The sequence below is a fragment of the Monodon monoceros genome, unplaced genomic scaffold (genome assembly GCF_005190385.1).
Source record: "Monodon monoceros isolate NGI ecotype Baffin Bay Population unplaced genomic scaffold, NGI_Narwhal_1 Super_Scaffold_8, whole genome shotgun sequence".
NCBI classification, from domain to species: Eukaryota; Metazoa; Chordata; class Mammalia; order Artiodactyla; family Monodontidae; genus Monodon; species Monodon monoceros.
Window position 1 is genome coordinate 57,563,392 of NW_021703785.1, and position 19,059 is coordinate 57,582,450.

The 19,059-nt window shown below is 37.0% G+C and overlaps 1 protein-coding gene and 1 non-coding gene across 3 annotated transcripts in view; one reads left to right on the plus strand and one right to left on the minus strand.

The window, feature by feature from the left end:
* KPNA3 (karyopherin subunit alpha 3) overlaps positions 1-19,059 on the minus strand; it is a 92,071-nt gene that overhangs the window by 15,529 nt on the left and 57,483 nt on the right. For both annotated transcript variants that reach the window (XM_029210090.1, XM_029210092.1), the window contains 8 exons: positions 14,327-14,416; positions 14,104-14,133; positions 13,965-14,017; positions 13,730-13,825; positions 10,396-10,481; positions 8,287-8,373; positions 7,752-7,921; positions 6,313-6,357 (listed from right to left, as the gene is read on the minus strand). In XM_029210090.1, coding sequence (XP_029065923.1) covers positions 6,313-6,357; positions 7,752-7,921; positions 8,287-8,373; positions 10,396-10,481; positions 13,730-13,825; positions 13,965-14,017; positions 14,104-14,133; positions 14,327-14,416 — 657 coding nt within the window. The remainder of the gene's footprint in view (positions 1-6,312; positions 6,358-7,751; positions 7,922-8,286; positions 8,374-10,395; positions 10,482-13,729; positions 13,826-13,964; positions 14,018-14,103; positions 14,134-14,326; positions 14,417-19,059) is intronic.
* LOC114888444 lies at positions 5,358-5,464 on the plus strand. Its single transcript, XR_003791781.1, has one exon. It is a non-coding gene; the product is annotated as a U6 spliceosomal RNA (small nuclear RNA).

Consider the following 19,059-nt stretch of genomic DNA (forward strand, 5'->3'; position numbering starts at 1 on the left):
CAGGCACCCTTACCGAAAACTGCTATTAACATGTACACCATTTCCTAGTAGGTGTCTGTAGAATGTCTATTTCCTAGTAGGTGTCTGTAGAATGTCTATGGAATGTTAACATCACACATGCTTTAGAGACAACTAGAGCTGAACCAAGTTAAAACTGTACACTTATCCTTATATGCAGTAAAGGGTAACTGAGTAAGCTCAGGGTGCTCAAATCCTATACATTCCAAAGAAAGGACTGGTCCTTGATCAGCTCCTTCAAGATAACCTCTGAGCCCTGGGATTATCCTGCTTAATAACATTGCATTCCTGAGACCCTGGGCCACACTGTATCAGTCTGACTCCTGGGAGGGGATAGAGACTGAGTAGTTAAGGTCAGTCAGCCTATGTGACCGACTCCCCAGTAAAAACCCTGGACACATCAAAGTTCAGGAGCTTCCTGGTTGGTAATACTTGATATGTGTCGCCACACATGGTTGATGGGAGAATAAAGCATTGTCCTTACCAATCTACTGGGAAAGGACAACTGGAAACTTGCAGCTGGGTCCTCCTAAACTCTGCCCTATGTACCTTTAGCCTTTGTTGATTTTAATCTTGTGAAATGGTAAGAAATATACTAGTCTCTGCCCCCAGTTTCTAGCACAGGGCTCTAAAACCTTATAAATTCCTAAGTGATAAGAACATTAAGAGCATCTCTTGTTCCAATATCTGGTCTTTGACCCCATCCTTGACACCCTTGTAATGTCCTAAGCAATATGAGCACTAGGAGCATCTCTTGCTCTAATGAGGTAACTCTGGACGGCCTCCTGGAGGGCTCCTGGACGAAGGCTGGTCACCGGAAAGACCGAACCATGATTAGAAGCCTGGAAATTTCAGCCCTGCTCCTCACTCTCCAGAGAGTGGAGAGGGGCTAGAAGCAGAGTTAACAACTGATCATGCCTACCTTTGGAAACCTCCATGAAATTCCAACAGTAGGGGGTTTGAAAAGCTTCCTGGCTGGCGAACACACCCACACCAGGAGGCTGACATACCCCAACTTCACAGGGATAGGACCCTCCCAGATCCCACCCTATGTATCTCTTCATCTGGCTGTTCATCTGTATCTTTTATCATATCCTTTAACGAACTAGTAAATGTAACTGCTTCCCTGAGTTCTTTGAGCTGCTCTAGCAAATTAATAGAACCCAAGGAGGGGGTCTTTGAAACCTCTAATCTATAGCCGGGTGGTCAGAAGCCCAGGGCTTGTGACTTTGTGACTGGCATCTGAAGTGTGCCTGTGGGCTGGGGGAAGAGGTGGCCATCACATGGGACTGAGTCCTTAACCTGTGGGATCTGACACTATTTCTGGGTAGTGTTGGAACTGAATTAAATTGTAGGACACCTAGTGGGTCACAGAGACTTGCTTGTTGTTGTGGGGAACCCTCCCGCCCAGCCCTGCTCAACACATTTGGTGACAAGAAGTATGAGCAGTGAAGTGTTCTGTACAAGTAGTGAAGGAGACACATAGGAGAGATATGCACCGTAGGGAAGAACTGGGGTTTTCCCTATACAGGAAGCAAAAGGCTGAGTTTTCCCTAAACAAATCAGTACCCTTTTGCTATAAATTACAAGCATGAGTGTAAAAGCTTCTCAGTGATTCCTTCTAGCCAATCATTGAACCTGAAGGTGGTCTCGGGGACCCCTGACATATCATCAAGTGTCACTAACCATCAAGTCTCAGCACATAACCAATCTGCTACAACTGATTAACTTCATTTGTAACAGCAGTAGATTTGTATCAAAAGTTAGATAATACTCAAAATTATCTGTGCATGTCAAGCCATGGATGAACAACTTCAGAAAGGACAGGAAAACCAAATGCTACAGAATCACTGCAATTGCACCTTAACTTTTCTAAGAAGCACAATAACTAGAAAGCAAATGAACACAGACTGACCTGAATCAGTCCAGATTTCTTCTCTAGTCCTCGGGGGTCAATATTTAGTGATTCTTCTAATGTCACAAAGGCATACGAATGTCCATAAACCAACTAATTCTCTCCACACCCTAACGCAGCTTCTCCAGCAGTCTCACTAGTGACTGTCTCATAAATGAAGTCTGTCCTGTTTTTTTTTTTTTTGCGGTACACGGGCCTCTCACTGCCGTGGCCTCTCCCGTTGCGGAGCACAGGCTCCGGACGCACAGGCTCAGCGGCCATGGCTCACGGGCCCAGCCGCTCCGTGGCATGTGGGATCTTCCCGGACCGGGCCACAAACCCACGTCCCCTGCATCGGCAAGCGGACTCTCAACCACTACGCCACCAGGGAAGCCCATGTCCTGCTGTTTTATACCTCTCCTTGCTGCTATTCTTCTTTTCTGTTGTGTCCTACCCTAAGACCCAAGTTAGAAATTTGGGTACTATCCCTGACTCCTCTCTTCTCTCACCACCCATATCAAAACCAGCAAATTTATCATCTAAACATTTCTACAGTCCTCCCTTGTCTTTTTATTGCTAATGTCTAAGCTCTGGTTCTGGTCCTCATTTTCTCTCATTCACACCACAAAATCAACACCGATCTGTCTTCTCAACTCCACTTTCCTCTAAAATCTACACTCCACTCATAATTGGTATAAATTATCAAACCATAATGTAGCTCCCTCTCAGCTACATAAAGAGGATACATGAATCCTAAGGTGGTACACAAGACTCTGTATGATCTAGAACCTGCTAAATCTCTGCCTTATTTTTTTCCCCACTCTTTGCTTCACAATTTATATTTCCGTCTCTCTACTTTAAAAAACTCCTTGGCTGGTTCCTTTTCCCTTGTTACCACTGCTCAAATGCAGAGAATTCCTCAGAATTCAATTTTTAGCCCTTTTTCTGAATCTTACTCCATGTCCATATTTTCATGAATTTCTTAAGTACTGATAAATCTCAAAGATGTATGGCCTTTTCCTTCCTGGAAACATTACTACAGAGGAACAACAAATAAATCAGAATGAATGTGTCTGTCCTACAATAAACCCATCATCTCCCTCTACCAGTCTCATCCGTTTGCTTGACTCCTGATGGTTCATGGCATTATTATCCATTTAGATTGCCAAATTAGAAACCAAAGTAATTTTTACTTCTCCGTCTCTTTGATCCTTTCCTCTTGAAGTTCTAACTCACTTTCTCTCTCCTAACCATTAGCTTCGGGCTCATACCTTCATCAACTTCCTTAAACCTATTATGATAGTAAAATAGGCCAGGCTACACTCAAACTTTCCCCATTCCAGACCCTCCTTGCCTCTTCCAAGTTATCTGACTATAACGGACATGAGCATATCACTCCTCTATTTGAAAATCTTCAATGACTCTGCACTGATTACAAGATAAGCCCAAATTCCTTAAAACAGCATTCAAAACCCTGAAACTTAACTCCCCAGCAAACGTGTTGGTTTATTAACCACCTGTATTCTCCACACCCTCCATGTGTCCTCTTGATTCCTTATTATTGCTCCTCATGTACCTGAAATGACCTTTTCAACTTGACAAAATCCTTCTTATCCTAGTTGTATGACTTTAGACAAATTACTTAACTATCTGTTTTCTTTTTACCTTGTTTGTAAGATGGAGATAATTATAGTAACCCATCGCATAGGAGTTTTTATAAGAAATAAATGAGTAAACATGAAAAGTACTTAAAACAGTGCCTGGCACACTTTAAAACCCTTAAGAAATGCCAACTGTTAACATAATCGTCTTCTTCACTTCTATCACCACTTCCACCACCATCTCCTTATAATGCTTATTTCAAATGTTACTTCCTCAATGAAGCTTTCTGGTTGCCAGAGAGAATATGTGCTTTCATAATTCTAGCATTTTGGTCATTCCTCTGTTTTACTTTTCTTTTCTTGTTTGTTTGCACACATATTGTGTGCTTATGTGATCATGGTATGAAAGAGCATAGGCTTTGGACTTGGCTTCAATTCTCAGCCATGGCTTTTATTCACTGTATGACCTTAGTTAGGTTATTTTACTTGACTAAGTTTCAGTCTCCTTACTTGTAAAATAAGAGAACAAAACTTATCTCATAAGGGTGCTGGTAAGATAAAAGGAGATTATAGAAACAGATTTAGTATAGCAAGTAACTGACAAAAGTTCATTCCATTCACTCTTTTTACCTGCTACTAATGTTGAGGTCTTAGAGAGCAGGGCCTCTATGTCTTCTTCATCTCTGTGCCTATAATTCTCTGTGCAATTCTGGCTTAAGTGGAACAAGCTGTGTTTGTTAAACTCAATAAATATACTTATAACTACAGTACTTCATCACTTTAATACCTCTAGCTTTCAAATAAACAAGACCAATAGGTGATGGAAGCTTTTATTTGCCTATAATCAATTCCATAATGTCCTAGGGGAAATGTCTTGATGGAAATATCAGATATTTTGCTTATTTGCCTTTTAATTTTGGCTTTCAGAAAGCTTAGGACTAAATTTAGCATTCAATAACAATAAATACATTTATAAAAAGAATTTTACCTCCTCCCCCTTTCTTTTAAGATATGTATTATCTTATGTCTGTTGCTAAGTCACTTTTACATCCATTTTGAAAACAGGACAGTGTATAACTAACCAGTTTTCACTTAATTTTTATGACAGTTCAGGCTAACACTTCACAAATAAAAAGTTACTTTAGTTGCCTTTAAAAGACACCCTCCTAAGAACTTAAAGTCCTAAAATTAACTAGCAAAACGTGTAGTTCAATATTTATACAGGAACTATATATTGCCTCTTGAGAAATGTTAGCAAAGATGCATTTTCTTCATCCCAATGATAAATCACACATAATTCTGACACCCACATACATACATATTGTGTGTGTGTGTACAAACAAAGATAGGATTATAAAAACAAACATACAACAAATCAGAAAGAGATCTTAGTTGGAACATGAGAAGCCAAATTAATGCTAGATCAACACTAGAATCAGTTCTAAATTCACTGAAATTTATCTTTTTTTTTTTTTTGCAGTACGCGGGCCTCACACTGTTGTGGCCTCTCCCGTTGCGGAGCACAGGCTCTGGATGCACAGGCTCAGCGGCCATGGCTCACGGGCCCAGCGGCTCTGCGGCATGTGGGATCCTCCCGGACCGGGGCACGAACCCGTGTCCCCTGCATCAGCAGGCGGTCGGACCCTCAACCACTGCGCCACCAGGGAAGCCCTATCCATTGTTTTACTCTGTGGAAGAATTTAACTTTTAGCCTTGCTACATTCAGGAGAATTTTCAGACTGCCTGATAAAAAATTGCCGGCATATATATAGTAATTGCTTAACTAAATCTCATGTAATGGACAAATCATGTAAAGATGCCTTTGCATTTAAAACTATACTTGAGTGCTCCCTTCAGCAGCACATATACTAAAATTGGAACGATACAGAGAAGATTAGCATGGCCCCTGCACAAGGGTGACATGCAAATTCGTGAAGCATTCCATATTTTTACGAAGTGAGAGAGTGGCACAGACATATATACAATACCAAATGTAAAACAGATAGCGAGTGGGAAGCAGCCACATAGCACCGGGAGATCAGCTTGGTGCTTTGTGACCACCTAGAGGGGTGGGATAGGGAGGGTGGGAGGGAGACGCAAGAGGGAGGAGATATGGGGACATATGTATAGGTATAGCTGATTCACTTTGTTATAAAGCAGAAATTAACACACCACTGTAAAGCAATTATACTCCAATAAAGATGTTAAAAAAGTAAAAGTATACTCGATATCCTTCAATACTGTATCTCAAAAGGTTGTAGCATGGGCGTTCGTGTGGTTTCATAGAAAGTAAACACGATCTGTCATCAGAAGATCTCAGTTTTAAATACCGACTGTGACCCTTACAAGCTCTGCAACTTTGGATAAGTCACTTAATGTTTCCCTGAGGCCCAGTTTCTTACTCTGTAAAATGGGGACAACAGTATCTAGCCTACCTATTTTAAGAATCAAATGAGATTTTAAAAAAATATGAAGAAGCTTTATAAAGCTTTTACCACTTTATAAATATTAATACTTTAAAACACTATTATGACACAAATAACTAAATTAACTACATATGTGATCATTTCTCTAAAGTTAGCATTTTTGCTATCTGAATGATGTAAGATACAAACTTAATTTAACTTTAATCCTGTTTCTGAAAACCACATACATTGTGAAAGCTTGACAAGTTAATAAGATATATGCTGACACTACTAAAAGCATAAGAATAAATAACCCTTTAAAAAAAAAAAAAAAAAAAACCCTTTTAGTCCCATCCAGAGCAAAATCCCAAATCTAAGCTTCTGCTTTACTTACGTTTATGTCCGTATGGTATATGAGGACACATAATGCTGGCAAAATCTGAGGAAAGAAGACAAACAATAAATAATACTAGACTTGATGAAGACGTCTTTGTAAAAATGAATAACTGTGATTAAAAAAAGCAGTAAATACTATTTTCAGGGCAAGAAAAACAACATTAAGTTTGTTTGAATCTCTATTAGGAAAATAAAAATATGATAAATTCAATCTGAAAAACCAAAACAATATTTCAGATGTCTAATTGAAATATTCAATTAAGTCTGGCAGAGATTAATGTACCTTAAAGGAAAAACATTTGTTTTCAATAACCTTCTTCATGACATATGTCAACTGGAAAGAATGGAGATGCAAGTATGTAGTATAGCTATTTTAAGAATCCACCTTCCAATGCAGGGGACGTGGGTTCGATCCTTGGTCAAGGAACTAAGATCCCACATGCCACGGGGCAACTAAGCCCGCACGCTGCAACTACTGAGCCCATGTGCCACAACTACAGAGCCCACATGCTGCAACGAAGAGCCCACATGCTGCAACTAAGACCTGACACAGCCATAAATAAAATATTAAAAAGAAAAACTAGTGCATTATTTAAAAAAATTAAAAAGCTATTCTTAAAACTGCTGCCATTGTCTCACTTACCTGCTTAAAGTAAAAATAAGATTTTATTTAGCTACTTGAGTCAAATTAAAGTTTTCAACCTCAGATTTAGTCAAGAAAATTATGACCAGTATAAAGTATAAAGTTTGTTGAATTCAGGCATTACAGATCTTCTTTTAAACCTGGGAGGGAGGGGGCAGTAGCAGGGAGAATCACTAAGTACCCCTTCCATAAGGGCAAGAGGTGGCAGAAGATTGTGAAGGATATCAATTACGAAGATTAAAGATTCACAGTCAACATTTCTCTGCACAGTCAAGTGATTAAAGGTTACATAGGATTTTTTAAAACTTAAAATACTCAGATCCATTCACAAATTATATGTAAATAGCAAAGATTTTACTTTGTTTTAATTAGCAGATTTAACACAAAGCATGCCACATATTAAGAGTACTAATTTTGTCAGGAATCAAGGGAAATTTCAATTGGACTTGATGCAAATTCACTCAAGAACATTTGCATATAAGTAGACCAGTTTTATCTGTAGCAATCCCTTATTTTTTTAGTGTTAAACCAACAATGCAATGTAGTAATAAAACTGAGATTTTTTTCTTCTTTTTTATTTTTCTGCTTGAATTAGGGAGGACTGACATTCACTCAGCTGCCATAGAGTCTCAACTTTTATTTCACAGGAGTCAAAATTAAGTATGATACGTTACTTAAATATCTCATACCTGCAATGAAATCAGTATATACATTATTTCATTCCCTGTGCATGAAAATCTAAGGCATAAACATAGGGAAAATATACCATCTGGCCTTTGCATTTCTTCATTTACCTCCTGAACTGTCTCCATAGGCGGTGGGGGATCCTTATTCCTGCAGAGATTGACAATGACCCATGTGACGTTCCGAAGGAAGGTGATGGGAATGGAGGGATTGATGAAGGACAGAAGAGGTTTGACAACTCCCAGTGATATGACATAATCTCTACATTGAGGACCATCACCTACAGAAATGAAAATTGTATTTAAAAAAAAAAATTACATTCAGGATGAGAAAGTCTGAAATGTATGCAATGGCTTATGTTGGGACACTGATGTTCTATGTTTCCTCACCATTAGTCAAGGGCATCAAGTGTTCCTACCTCTCCAGATTTTGATTGGGGAACACAAATTTAACCTACCAATCCTGATAGCAAATTGCATATCCATTTCAAAGAGGTACAATCTTAAGTTAGTATTTATGAAACAAGAAGGTAGTCAACCCACATTAAAATTAGAGGAAACATAGTGTGTAATGGCTATGCCAATGTAGGAGAAAAGTTAATTAAGATACTTAATTGGAGTCTTTTCAAACCTAAATTCAACTTACCTATAATGTTTCCCAAAGCCCATACTGCTTGTTCACAAACATTCTGATGTGGTGAATGGAGAAGTCTTAGAAAAAGAGGTACGGCATCTATAATAAAGAAAAACTAATATTTACACTGCAAAATGTTGAAGAGTCATAGATTTCAGCCTGTATACAGAGCTTGGCACACTATAGTTGCCCAGTGATAATTCACTGAATGAATAAATGTGGCAAATACCTTTACCCTAAATATAATAAATTTTAGTGTTTTCCCCTAGTAGTATTCAAGTAACAGACCTATTGACAGTGTCTAGAAGTTGCTATTATATATTATTAATTAAAAGAAAACAACAGCATAAAATTTTTCCCATAATTCATTAAAAAAATTTCTACCCTGAACATGTAACCTTAGAATATAATACTTTAGTCAATATGATCCAATTGCTGACATGGGATTAACTAAAGAAATGATTATCCCCATATCAGGCCTACCCCATATTTCAAGATAATTTATCATTATAATCCTTACTCTTTACATAACTTATGTGTTAACTCAAATTCCAAAACACTGGCATCATATTCATTACCTGTAGAAACTAAGCATAAGCTAGATCACTTTTTCTTAAATTTCAGTCAATTGTGCACTACCTCTAGGATTTTTAGCTGTATCTCTGTACTACCTGTATTATTTATTTAACATTTAAATTAAAACTGACTCACACTTTTAATAGCTTTATTGAGATATAATTTATATGCAATATAATTTATCTGTTTAAGTGTACAATTCAATGGTTTTAGTATTTATACAGAGTTGTGTTGTCATCACCACAATCTAATTTTACAACATTTCTATCGCCCCCAAATCCCATACCCAGAGAAGTCCTACTACCCTCTCCCCCAGCCCTAAACAACCATTTACTGTTTTCTGTCTCTACAGACTTTCCTTTTCTGGACATGTCACATAAATGAACTTGTATAATATGTAGTTTTTTTGTTTGGATTCTTTCATTTAGAATAATGTTTTTGAGGTTTGTCCATCTTATAGCATGTATAAGTACTTCATTTTTTCTTATTGCTGAATAGTATTCAATGGTATACCACATTCTGTTTATCTACTCATCAGCTAATGGATACTGGGGTTATTTCCATTTGGGGGCTATTATGAATAATATGAGTAATGCTGCTGCCAACATTTCTGTACAAGTCTTTCTGTGCACATGGTTTCATATCTCTTGGTTCCATGTAGTAGGGGAACTGCTGGGCCATATGGTAACTCTATGATTAACCTTTTAATAAACTGTTCTCCAAAGAGGCTGCACTATTTTACATTCTCACCAGCAATGTATGAGGGTTTGAACTGCCTCACATTTGTATTTTAACTAATTTTATTCATCACTTCTGTAAATAGAATACCAGTATCAATCACCACACATAGAAGATAACCAAAAAATTAAAAATGAAAACAAAACACTGTTATTTAATTGTACCTACTAGTCTCTATTGAAAGCCCTAGTCTAAAATCTGCTGTTCCCTTTTTGTTACATCTAACATCTACCTAGAAATCTTCTCTTTGACATTACTGAAATATCTAAAACAAAAGTGAAAGAAAATAGTATTCTCACTACTTGATTCAATGTAACTTATTGCTGTATCATTTACTACTTAGAATCACCTTAAGTACCACCTGAAGTCAGTTAAGTGTGCCACACTTTAAGACTACCTGGTGACATCCAGTTTTTTTCAAAGAGCTTTTGACAGTTTGGGTCAACATGCTAATAACAGTTAGCCCATCTTGAGGTAAGCAAAATTTAAAAAATATATGTTACAAGCTAAAAGACATAAGTTACTCAGCACCTTGGAGACATTAGGAATAGAAAATTTAAACCCTATTATTAGGAGATGGTCTTGACCCAAAAAGATAAAACTCTTATTCACTTTTTAGTAACCACAATTAAAATTATTCAATGATAGATTAATGACAGCTATAGTAAAGATATCAACTATCATAAGTAACTTATAATATTCACAATTTTTAAATAAAACTGTCTTTGCACTAAAACACCACTTCCTTCCCTTTAAAAAAAAAAAAGGGTCCAGCAAGTAAGGAATTAAATTAACTAGTTTACTTACTAGACTGTACAACAGCTTGAGTCTGTGCAGAAGTTCCTGATGCTATATTAGTTAATGCCCACGCAGCTTCAAATTGTAATGAAGGACTGCAAAAAACAATAAAAAATCTTTAGACACATAACTACCATTTACATTTATGACCTGCAGATTATATGGTTATCCTTTACCTTGTTCTTGAACTTTGTCTTATTATGTCCAACTGCCTGTTGGCTATCGCCACCTGAATGTCTCATTTGCTCTCAAAGTCAGTCAATATAAACTTACTTCTTTACGTTCATTGGTGGTTGCAACATTTTTTTTTTAATTTATTTATTTTTGGCTGCGTTGGGTCTTCGTTGCTGTGCATGGGGGCTCTCTCTAGTTGCAGTGAGCGGGGGCTGCTCTTTGCTGTGGTGCGCAGGCTTCTCATTGCTGTGGCTTCTCTTGTTATGGAGCACAGGCTCTAGGTGCTCGGGCTTCAGCTGTTGTGGCACACAGCCTCAGTAGTTGTGGCTCGCGGGCTCTAGAGCGCAGGCTCAGTAGTTGTGGTGCATGGGCTTAGTTGCTCCGCAGCATGTGGGATCTTCCAGGGCTTGAACCTGTGTCCCCTGCATTGGCAGGCGGATTCTTAACCACTGCGCCACCAGGGAAGTCGGGTAGTTGCAACTTTTAGCCAGTCATTATTTTCCTTGACTCCTTCCTCTCCCACAGACATCTAATCAATAGGGTCATGTCAATTTTACCTCTTAAATATTTCTTATATTTATAGCACCATCCCTAATATCACTGTGTTAGCTGAAGCCCTCATCATCTCAGTTGAATCACTGCCACAACCTCTAGACAGGTCTTAAAGCTCTGATTCCACTACACCATCTGCTTTACATACCAGAGATATCACAGGGCTACATAATTTTGCTGAAAGGATGAGATCATTATAATTTGGAATGGTGATGGAAGACCTCACAAAGAAAGGGAAAACTGAACTAGATTTTCAAAGAGGGATAAAGAAAGAAAGGCACTGACAGCTGGAAATACAAATAAAAGTATCATGGGTGGGATAATCATGATGTGTACAGATGACTATGAAGGGATCAAGAGAGCTAAAGCCAAAAAGGTATGCAAAAATATAACATGGGATGAAACTGGAAGGGTAGGTTACCTAAGTTTGTGTGTGTGGTATGGGGAGTAGGACTCAAATCTCAGGCTTCAGAACTTGGAATTTATTCTACAGACATACTAAGTATAGAGTGTTACTGAAAAGTGAAGTAAAAAAAACACTGTTGGAGTCCATGCAGAATAGATAAAAAAGGTTAAAGGCCAATGTAGGAAAAATCTGTTAAGAAATTATCTACATTAAGTTAGGATAGACAGCTGAAAAACACACATTCTTTTAAATAGAATACCAAGGTAGGAGGGGGTGGTAGTGAGCAAAACCCAAGGGGAGCCAAAGGTTAGGGACTTAGAAGAAACTCTGTAAATATCAAAGAAAGAGAGTCAGGTTGTTAATATCAAAAGGGTAGAGAGATCCAAGAAGGAAAAGGTTTTAAGGAGAATAAATGTCAGCGATATAGCAAGCGGTGAGGTTAAAAAGATGGAACAGATGAGAAAATGAAGGAGCAGACAAGAACTACATGATGAACTTTGGCAAAAGGCAAGAAATAAGAGGGTATCGAGGCTGAGGAGAAATAAAGGGATGATAAGATCAAAGATGATGAGACAGTTTATGTTGTCTCAGACTAGAAGAAGAAAGGGTTATTAAACTAGGCTAGGTGGTTTGGCAAAATACTGACAATGAGGGCCTTAAATGAGAAAACGTAAAGACGTAAAAAATACAATTACAAAGCTAGAGAAAGTCTTCTAAGATGTCATTTGAAAACAAGAGAAGACAGAGAAAAACTAAATAATGAGTGCAATAAGTAAATAATAAATGAAAACATATTATATGCTTGATATTGTATAGTGTTTTGTTTATATTATTTTCATTCCTCACAACCACCTAAATTTTATTGATGAGGTATCTGAGGCTCAAATGCTACTTGGGTTTTGGTCAGCAACAAACCCTGGATTTAAACCACGGTCTGTTTGGCTCCGAAGTCTATGGGGCTTTTAGATTATGACACAATTTCCCATGACAAATTCATCAAGTCAGGTCGAGACCACCGACTGGTGGTAGTTTTCTATTTTTACTTTGGGTGGTAGTTACACAGGTCTGCATACATTTTAGCATATTCTTCTGTATATATGCTGTATTTCACAGATACACCCACACAAATGAGCCCATGCCAAAGACCAAAAAGTAAAAAAAAAAGGAGAGGAAGGAGAAGAAGAAGGAGAAAGAAAAGCAAATCTAAAACAAAAAGAGGGCCTTAAAAGTAGAGGTAAATAGAATTTTTGTTTAACAATTGAAATAAAACTTATTTTTACTTAAATAAATCTTGTTATAGAAAATATATATGATAGTATTAAAAAAGTGTTAAGGGCTTTTGGAGGGATGGTTGTGGTACATAATCAAAGCAGAAGGAAGTATTTTTAAATAATGAAAACCCTTAGTAGAAACATTTATATATCACCATTTTATCTAGTCACCTGAAAATCTCACAGACAACACTTAGCAAAATATCCCAACTCTAAACGCTTAAATGCAAAATTAGCCTTTGTTTTAATGCATTTTGGAGTTGGAACTTACATTCTCCCCACTTAACTCAAACTGATGAAGTTTAAGATATAGCACACCGAGATCTCTCTAGGCACTAACAGAAATGGGGCCAGTACCTCAAAAGATACCAAGTGGTGTTTTTCCCTTTCTATTCTGGAAAATTATAATCTGCCCTCTTATTTTTAATTTACCACAAATAAAAACCATGATGATAGACAACTACTCATGGTTGGAGTTCTGTTAAAGACTTCTCAGAGTATCAGCAGATCAGCTGGAATATTCCCAGGGTAAGAAAGAGCTACTCAGTTCTGGAAGCCATTCATGTTGACTCAAGTCATGAGGTTAATCTATATATAGACTCATAAGCAAAGAGTGACTCAAACACTATTTGGGTTGTTTTAAAATATTAGTTAAAAAAAACCAACTAACAAATAAAGACTATAAATATTTGAGATAAGTTAGAATAGACAATAAACAGATGCTAAAATTTTCCTAGAAAATATACACACACTTCATAAACTAAAAAGAGAAGAACTTTAGGTCTACTGAGTATGATCACAGAATAAGAAAATTACATTAAAATACATGACAAATGACAAATATGATAAATGCAAAACCAAATGGAACCACTGGCTAAATAATAATCACAAATTTTCAGTTAGCTGAAAAAAGTGAACAGGGAGTCAAATCCATACTTACTTATCATCCCTTTCTAGACATTTCACTAGAATTGGTAAAATCCCAGATTTTATTAGGTCATCAATTGGTGGATTTCTGTCACTGGATAATAGTTTTCTAGAAAAAGAAATATAAGAAATTAACTGCTATAATTTTCAAACTATGAACAGAAATAACAATGTACTACTTCTAGACTATGAGCTAAGACACCCTAGGCATGACACCTAATTCTCTCTCTGGACAAATCAGTACTTACCTTGCAGCCTGGACAGCACTCAACTGGACCACTGGGTTATCACTTGTGGCATTCTACAACACCAAATGTAAATTTCAGAAATTAAAAAAAAATCAATTTCAAAATACTTCAAAATGAAAATATTAAATTAATAACATACCTGCAATATAGCTTCTAGTGTTACATTTTGCTTAAAAAGAGAAAAAGATAGTTCAGCAAAGAGTTTAATAGCAAAATTACATTTATTGAATAATCTATTTACTAAAGATAAGAGTTAATGTACCTTAATTATCATTGTAAAACTGGTCTTAGATTGAGAATGAAGTTCTCTGGTTATTATAAAAATTATTTTTAAAACACCTTATAAGAACAAGGTAACTTACTGCTTTAAAATCAGCATCAACATCTGAATCTTCTAAACTTTCTTCTTGGGGAACATTTCTTTTTTTCAGTAAGTGTTCATCTCTTTTGTTCTGAAAGACAACCAATAAATAGCTAAGAAGTCATGAAGGCTGCTGTTAATGAAAAATCCACTAAAATTATTTCAACTTTACCAGGCAACTATGAAACAAACACAAAATCTCTACATAAGGATAATATGAATTAAATGTGTATACTGCAAACCAATGACAGGCCACATTCTGGATCTGATAACAAAATTAACTGCTTTAAAGACCAGCATTCATACACACAGACACCAAATTTATTAAGCACCAACTGTTTTGACCAATACTGTGCCTCCTAATCTGTAATGAAGATTTAAATTTTAAAATTTAAATTATTATTATAAAAGTCTAGCAAATATATTTCAACTAAGTATGCTAGCTTTCTTCAACTTCCTGCTAATGGTTGCCTGAAGCAATTTATTCAGAAGTCAGCTTAATGAAAAAGAGTTTACTTCTCAAATGTTAAGGTTTGTATGTTTGTTGGGAGTGGGGGGAATGGGAATTCATTAGCATAAATGCTATCTATTTGCTATAATCTCAGATTTAAACTCTTGTTATCTGGCTTTTCTTTTTTGTTTTTTTAATCATCTTAACCTTTCTTTTTCTTTTTTTTTTCTGGCTGCACAGCACAGCATGTGGGATCTTAGTTCCCCAGTCAGGGATTGAACCTGTGCCCCCTGCCGTGGAAGCACAGTGTTAACCACTGGACCGCCAGGGAAGTCCCCTATCTGGCTTTTGCAACAGCATGATACTTCTACATTTTATGGGATTTCAACTGTTTGTAACGGCAACCTGTGCCATTTTACATAATATATAGATTAAACCAAAATTTCCTCTAAGATTTTAGTTTGTCTACAGGATTAAGTCAAAATAAATTAGATAAAAGACTAAATGATATCTAAGATTCTTTTCAATTTAAAATTTCAAGACCTTCTAGTCTTCAAAACAGTATTTACAGAAGTGTTTGATTACAATAGAAAGCTACTGATGAGATACTGATATTGAGGTTAAAATTCAGATCAAATAGGAAAATTAAAACTAGAAATAGACATCTGAAGCTTACTGGCTTATCTGCATGACATCTACTTGTGTGCTATGTACAAGTATGCATGTTTAAACAGATGCTTATGTATATGTTAATCCTTAAGAGATTACCAACTTCAAATTATATCACAGCATACTTATTTAGTAACTACTCAAAAAATTAATTCTACATTATTTAAAAATTAATGCAACTCACAAATATGAAAATCCATGCATTCACATTTTATAGTCCCAAGTGGCTCCCCACAAAATACTTATTAATTTATAGAGGAAAAACTTGGCAGACAGCATCTTGACCAAGTGGCAAAGGTTATCATCAAGAGAAAAGGAAGAGGTCTTCCCTGGTGGCGCAGTGGTTAAGAATCCGCCTGCCAATGCAAGGGACACGGGTTCAAGCTCTGGTCCGGGAAGATCCCACATGCCGCGGAGCAACTAAGCCCATGCACCACAACTACTGAGCCTGCACTCTAGAGTCCGTGAGCTACAACTGCTAAGCCCGCGTGCTACAACTACTGAAGCCCACGCACCTAGAGCCCGTGTTCCACAACAAGAGAAGCCACCGCAACGAGAAGCCCGTGCACTGCAACAAAGACCCAATGCAGCCAAACAATAAATAAATAAATATTTTTTTTAAAGGTGACAAAAAAAAAAAGAGTAAAGGAAGAATCTGTATAACACAGGGAACTCTACTCAATACCCTGTAATGGCCTATATGGGAAAGAATCTAAAAGAGTGGATATATGTCTATGTATATGTATAGCTGATTCACTTTGCTGTACACCTGAAACTAACACAACATTGTAAATCAACTACACTCCAATAAAAATTAAAAAGAAAAATATTTTCAAGTACATTAAAAAAAAAAAAGAGTAAAGGAAAAATCAACATGGTATGCCTTCTGGTCTGATGTACCAAGAAAACAATATCACCTTGGTGGTACTCCTGACCAAAATAATAACAATAATAGTTGTGGTAGTAGTAGTAATAACAACCACCTGAGAAAAGTCAGACAAACCCAAATCTGCCATTCTATTAAAAAGCCAGTCTGTACTCTTCAAATACACAGTCATAAAAGATAAAGACTGGGGCTTCCCTGGTGGCACAGTGGTTGAGAGTCCGCGTGCCAATGCAGGGGACACAGGTTCGTGCCCCGGTCCGGGAAGATCCCACATGCCGCGGAGCGGCTGGGCCCGTGAGCCATGGCCGCTGAGCCTGCGCTCCGCAACGGGAGAGGCCACAACAGTGAGAGACCCGCGTACCGCAAAAAAAAAAAAAAAAAAAAAAAAAGATAAAGACTGAAGAACTGGATCGAACGAGACTTAAGAAACATGACAACTAACTGCAGTGTCTAATCCTGGACTGGATCTTGGGTTTATAAAGGACATTATTAGGAAAAACTAGCAAACTATGAGTGGGGGCCTAAGGATTGGATAGTAGAAATTTATCTACGTGAACTTGACACACTGTGGTTACGTTGAAAGGTATATGAACTGATGTATTAAGGGTGTAAGGGGGCACCACACCACTATATATATATATACATATATATACACATACACACACACAGATCAGAGAGAAAGTGAGAATAAGGCAAATATGGGAAAATGCTAAGAATCAAGGAAGCTGGGTGCTGAGTGATGGGTGTACTTTTTTTAAAAAAATTATTTATTTATTTTCGGCTGCATTGGGTCTTTGTTGCTGTGTGCAGGCTTTCTCTAGTTGTGTCGAGCGGAGGCTACTCTTCATTGCAGTGGGCCGGCTTCTCATTGCAGTGGCTTCTCTTGTTGCGGAGCACAGGCTCTAGGCGCACGGGCTTCAGCAGCTGTAGCACACAGGCTCAACAGCTGTGGTGCACGGGCTTAGTTGCTCCGTGGCACGTGGGATCTTCCCAGACCACGGCTCGAACCTGTATCTCCTGCACTGGCAGGCAGATTCTTAACCACTGCGCCACCAGGGAAGTCCCTTAAATTCCTATTTTTTTATTCTCTACTTGCTATAAACTTCTCTTGTAAAGTTAACACTTCAACTGTATTGCACAGGTTCTGACATGTAGATCTTCCTATTGTTCATATCTTGGTATTAACTAATTTCCATTAGGATTTCTTGATGCCCAAGGTATTTAGAAGTACTTACTTTTTTCCCACAATTATGAGGTTTTTGTAACTATCTCATTCACTGATTTCTCATTTAATTGTTTTGTGATCAGAGAACGAAGTCTGAGCAACAATGAAATTAGCTGACATTTACTTTATACCAGAGTTTCCCGAAGTTTCTCAGTCTATAGGCCTAAGTGTAGGCCAAAGGAAGTACCTCACAGTTTCCTTTATCAGGTGGTTAGGTCCAAACAACTTAATAGTAATTTGGGGGGAAAAACACAGAAGTTAAAAGAAAATCATTTTATTTCACTCAGACAAAATATGTGATTGAAAAAAACAGTGCAATCTAATGTTTAAATTGTAAACTATTTCAAGATCTAATGATTCTGTGGTATCTGAAATGTTAAGTGTCACGGTGTTTCTCACAAAAATTTAGAATATCCCAAGGTATTCCTTTGATTCACTATGGAGCCCCATGGTACCTCACTGCACAGGGTAGCAACTATGGCTTTATACTATCACAAAACCAATTTTCAAATATGCATGGGGTTTATATGTGTTTATTAGATAATATTCACATATTAAGCTATTTACACCTTTCTATCTCCTGTTAACTAGTGTGTTTATTGTTGACAAAAGTTCTCCCACAATGATTATGTCTTTGACAAATTTCTCCTTGTAATCTTGTCGATTTTGGCTTACATATATTTGGGCATACACAAGTTTAATATTATTATACCTTCTTAGTAAGTTGTTTCTTTTATCAAAAATTAAGTAACAACCTTCATATTTGAACTGTAAACATCCTAACATAGTCCATTTGGGGCACCCTAGGGCACGAAAATCATACTTCACTCTCAGCAAAAAAATATGTACAACCCAAGTTAAGATAATCAGTCTCTGGGCAGGTTTCTGGTGATGTGATTAACCATTAAAGGTGGCGTCACCAAAACCAGGAACTTAAACTGTCCTTCTGCTTGTCACCTAGAGATTTTTACCGTCTTAGAGATTGTACTATAAATTCAGCACCTATAAAAGGTATCTTTTTCTTTTGTCAAGTGGGAGGGGAGCTCAGAGGATATGGAAACTGGTTTAGTTTCAACACCTACCTTATCTCCAAACACATACACACACATTATATCCATTTTAAAGTTCCTTTAGAAATCCATTATTAATCTATTATCCCATGTATGTATTTAATACTTTTTAGATCTTCTGTTTTCTGACATTTGGTTGAACCACATGGAATTGCCACTTCGTAGATCAAAAAGCTTAATTACAGGCAATTTCTTATGACTTGACCTAATATTTTTTGACTTAACAAATTCTGTTATTAATCTCTATATAAAGTGCTTCTTTTTCATTCCATCTTGAAAAAGTGGCTTGCAATCCCATACCTAAATATGTGGAACAAGTCAGCAGTCACTTCTTACATATGTGATGAAGGACAGATAATTATTTACCAGCCACACTTCAAACTTAAATAAGTAATTAAATTTGTTTTTATCCAGCAATACCCTCATTGTTTTA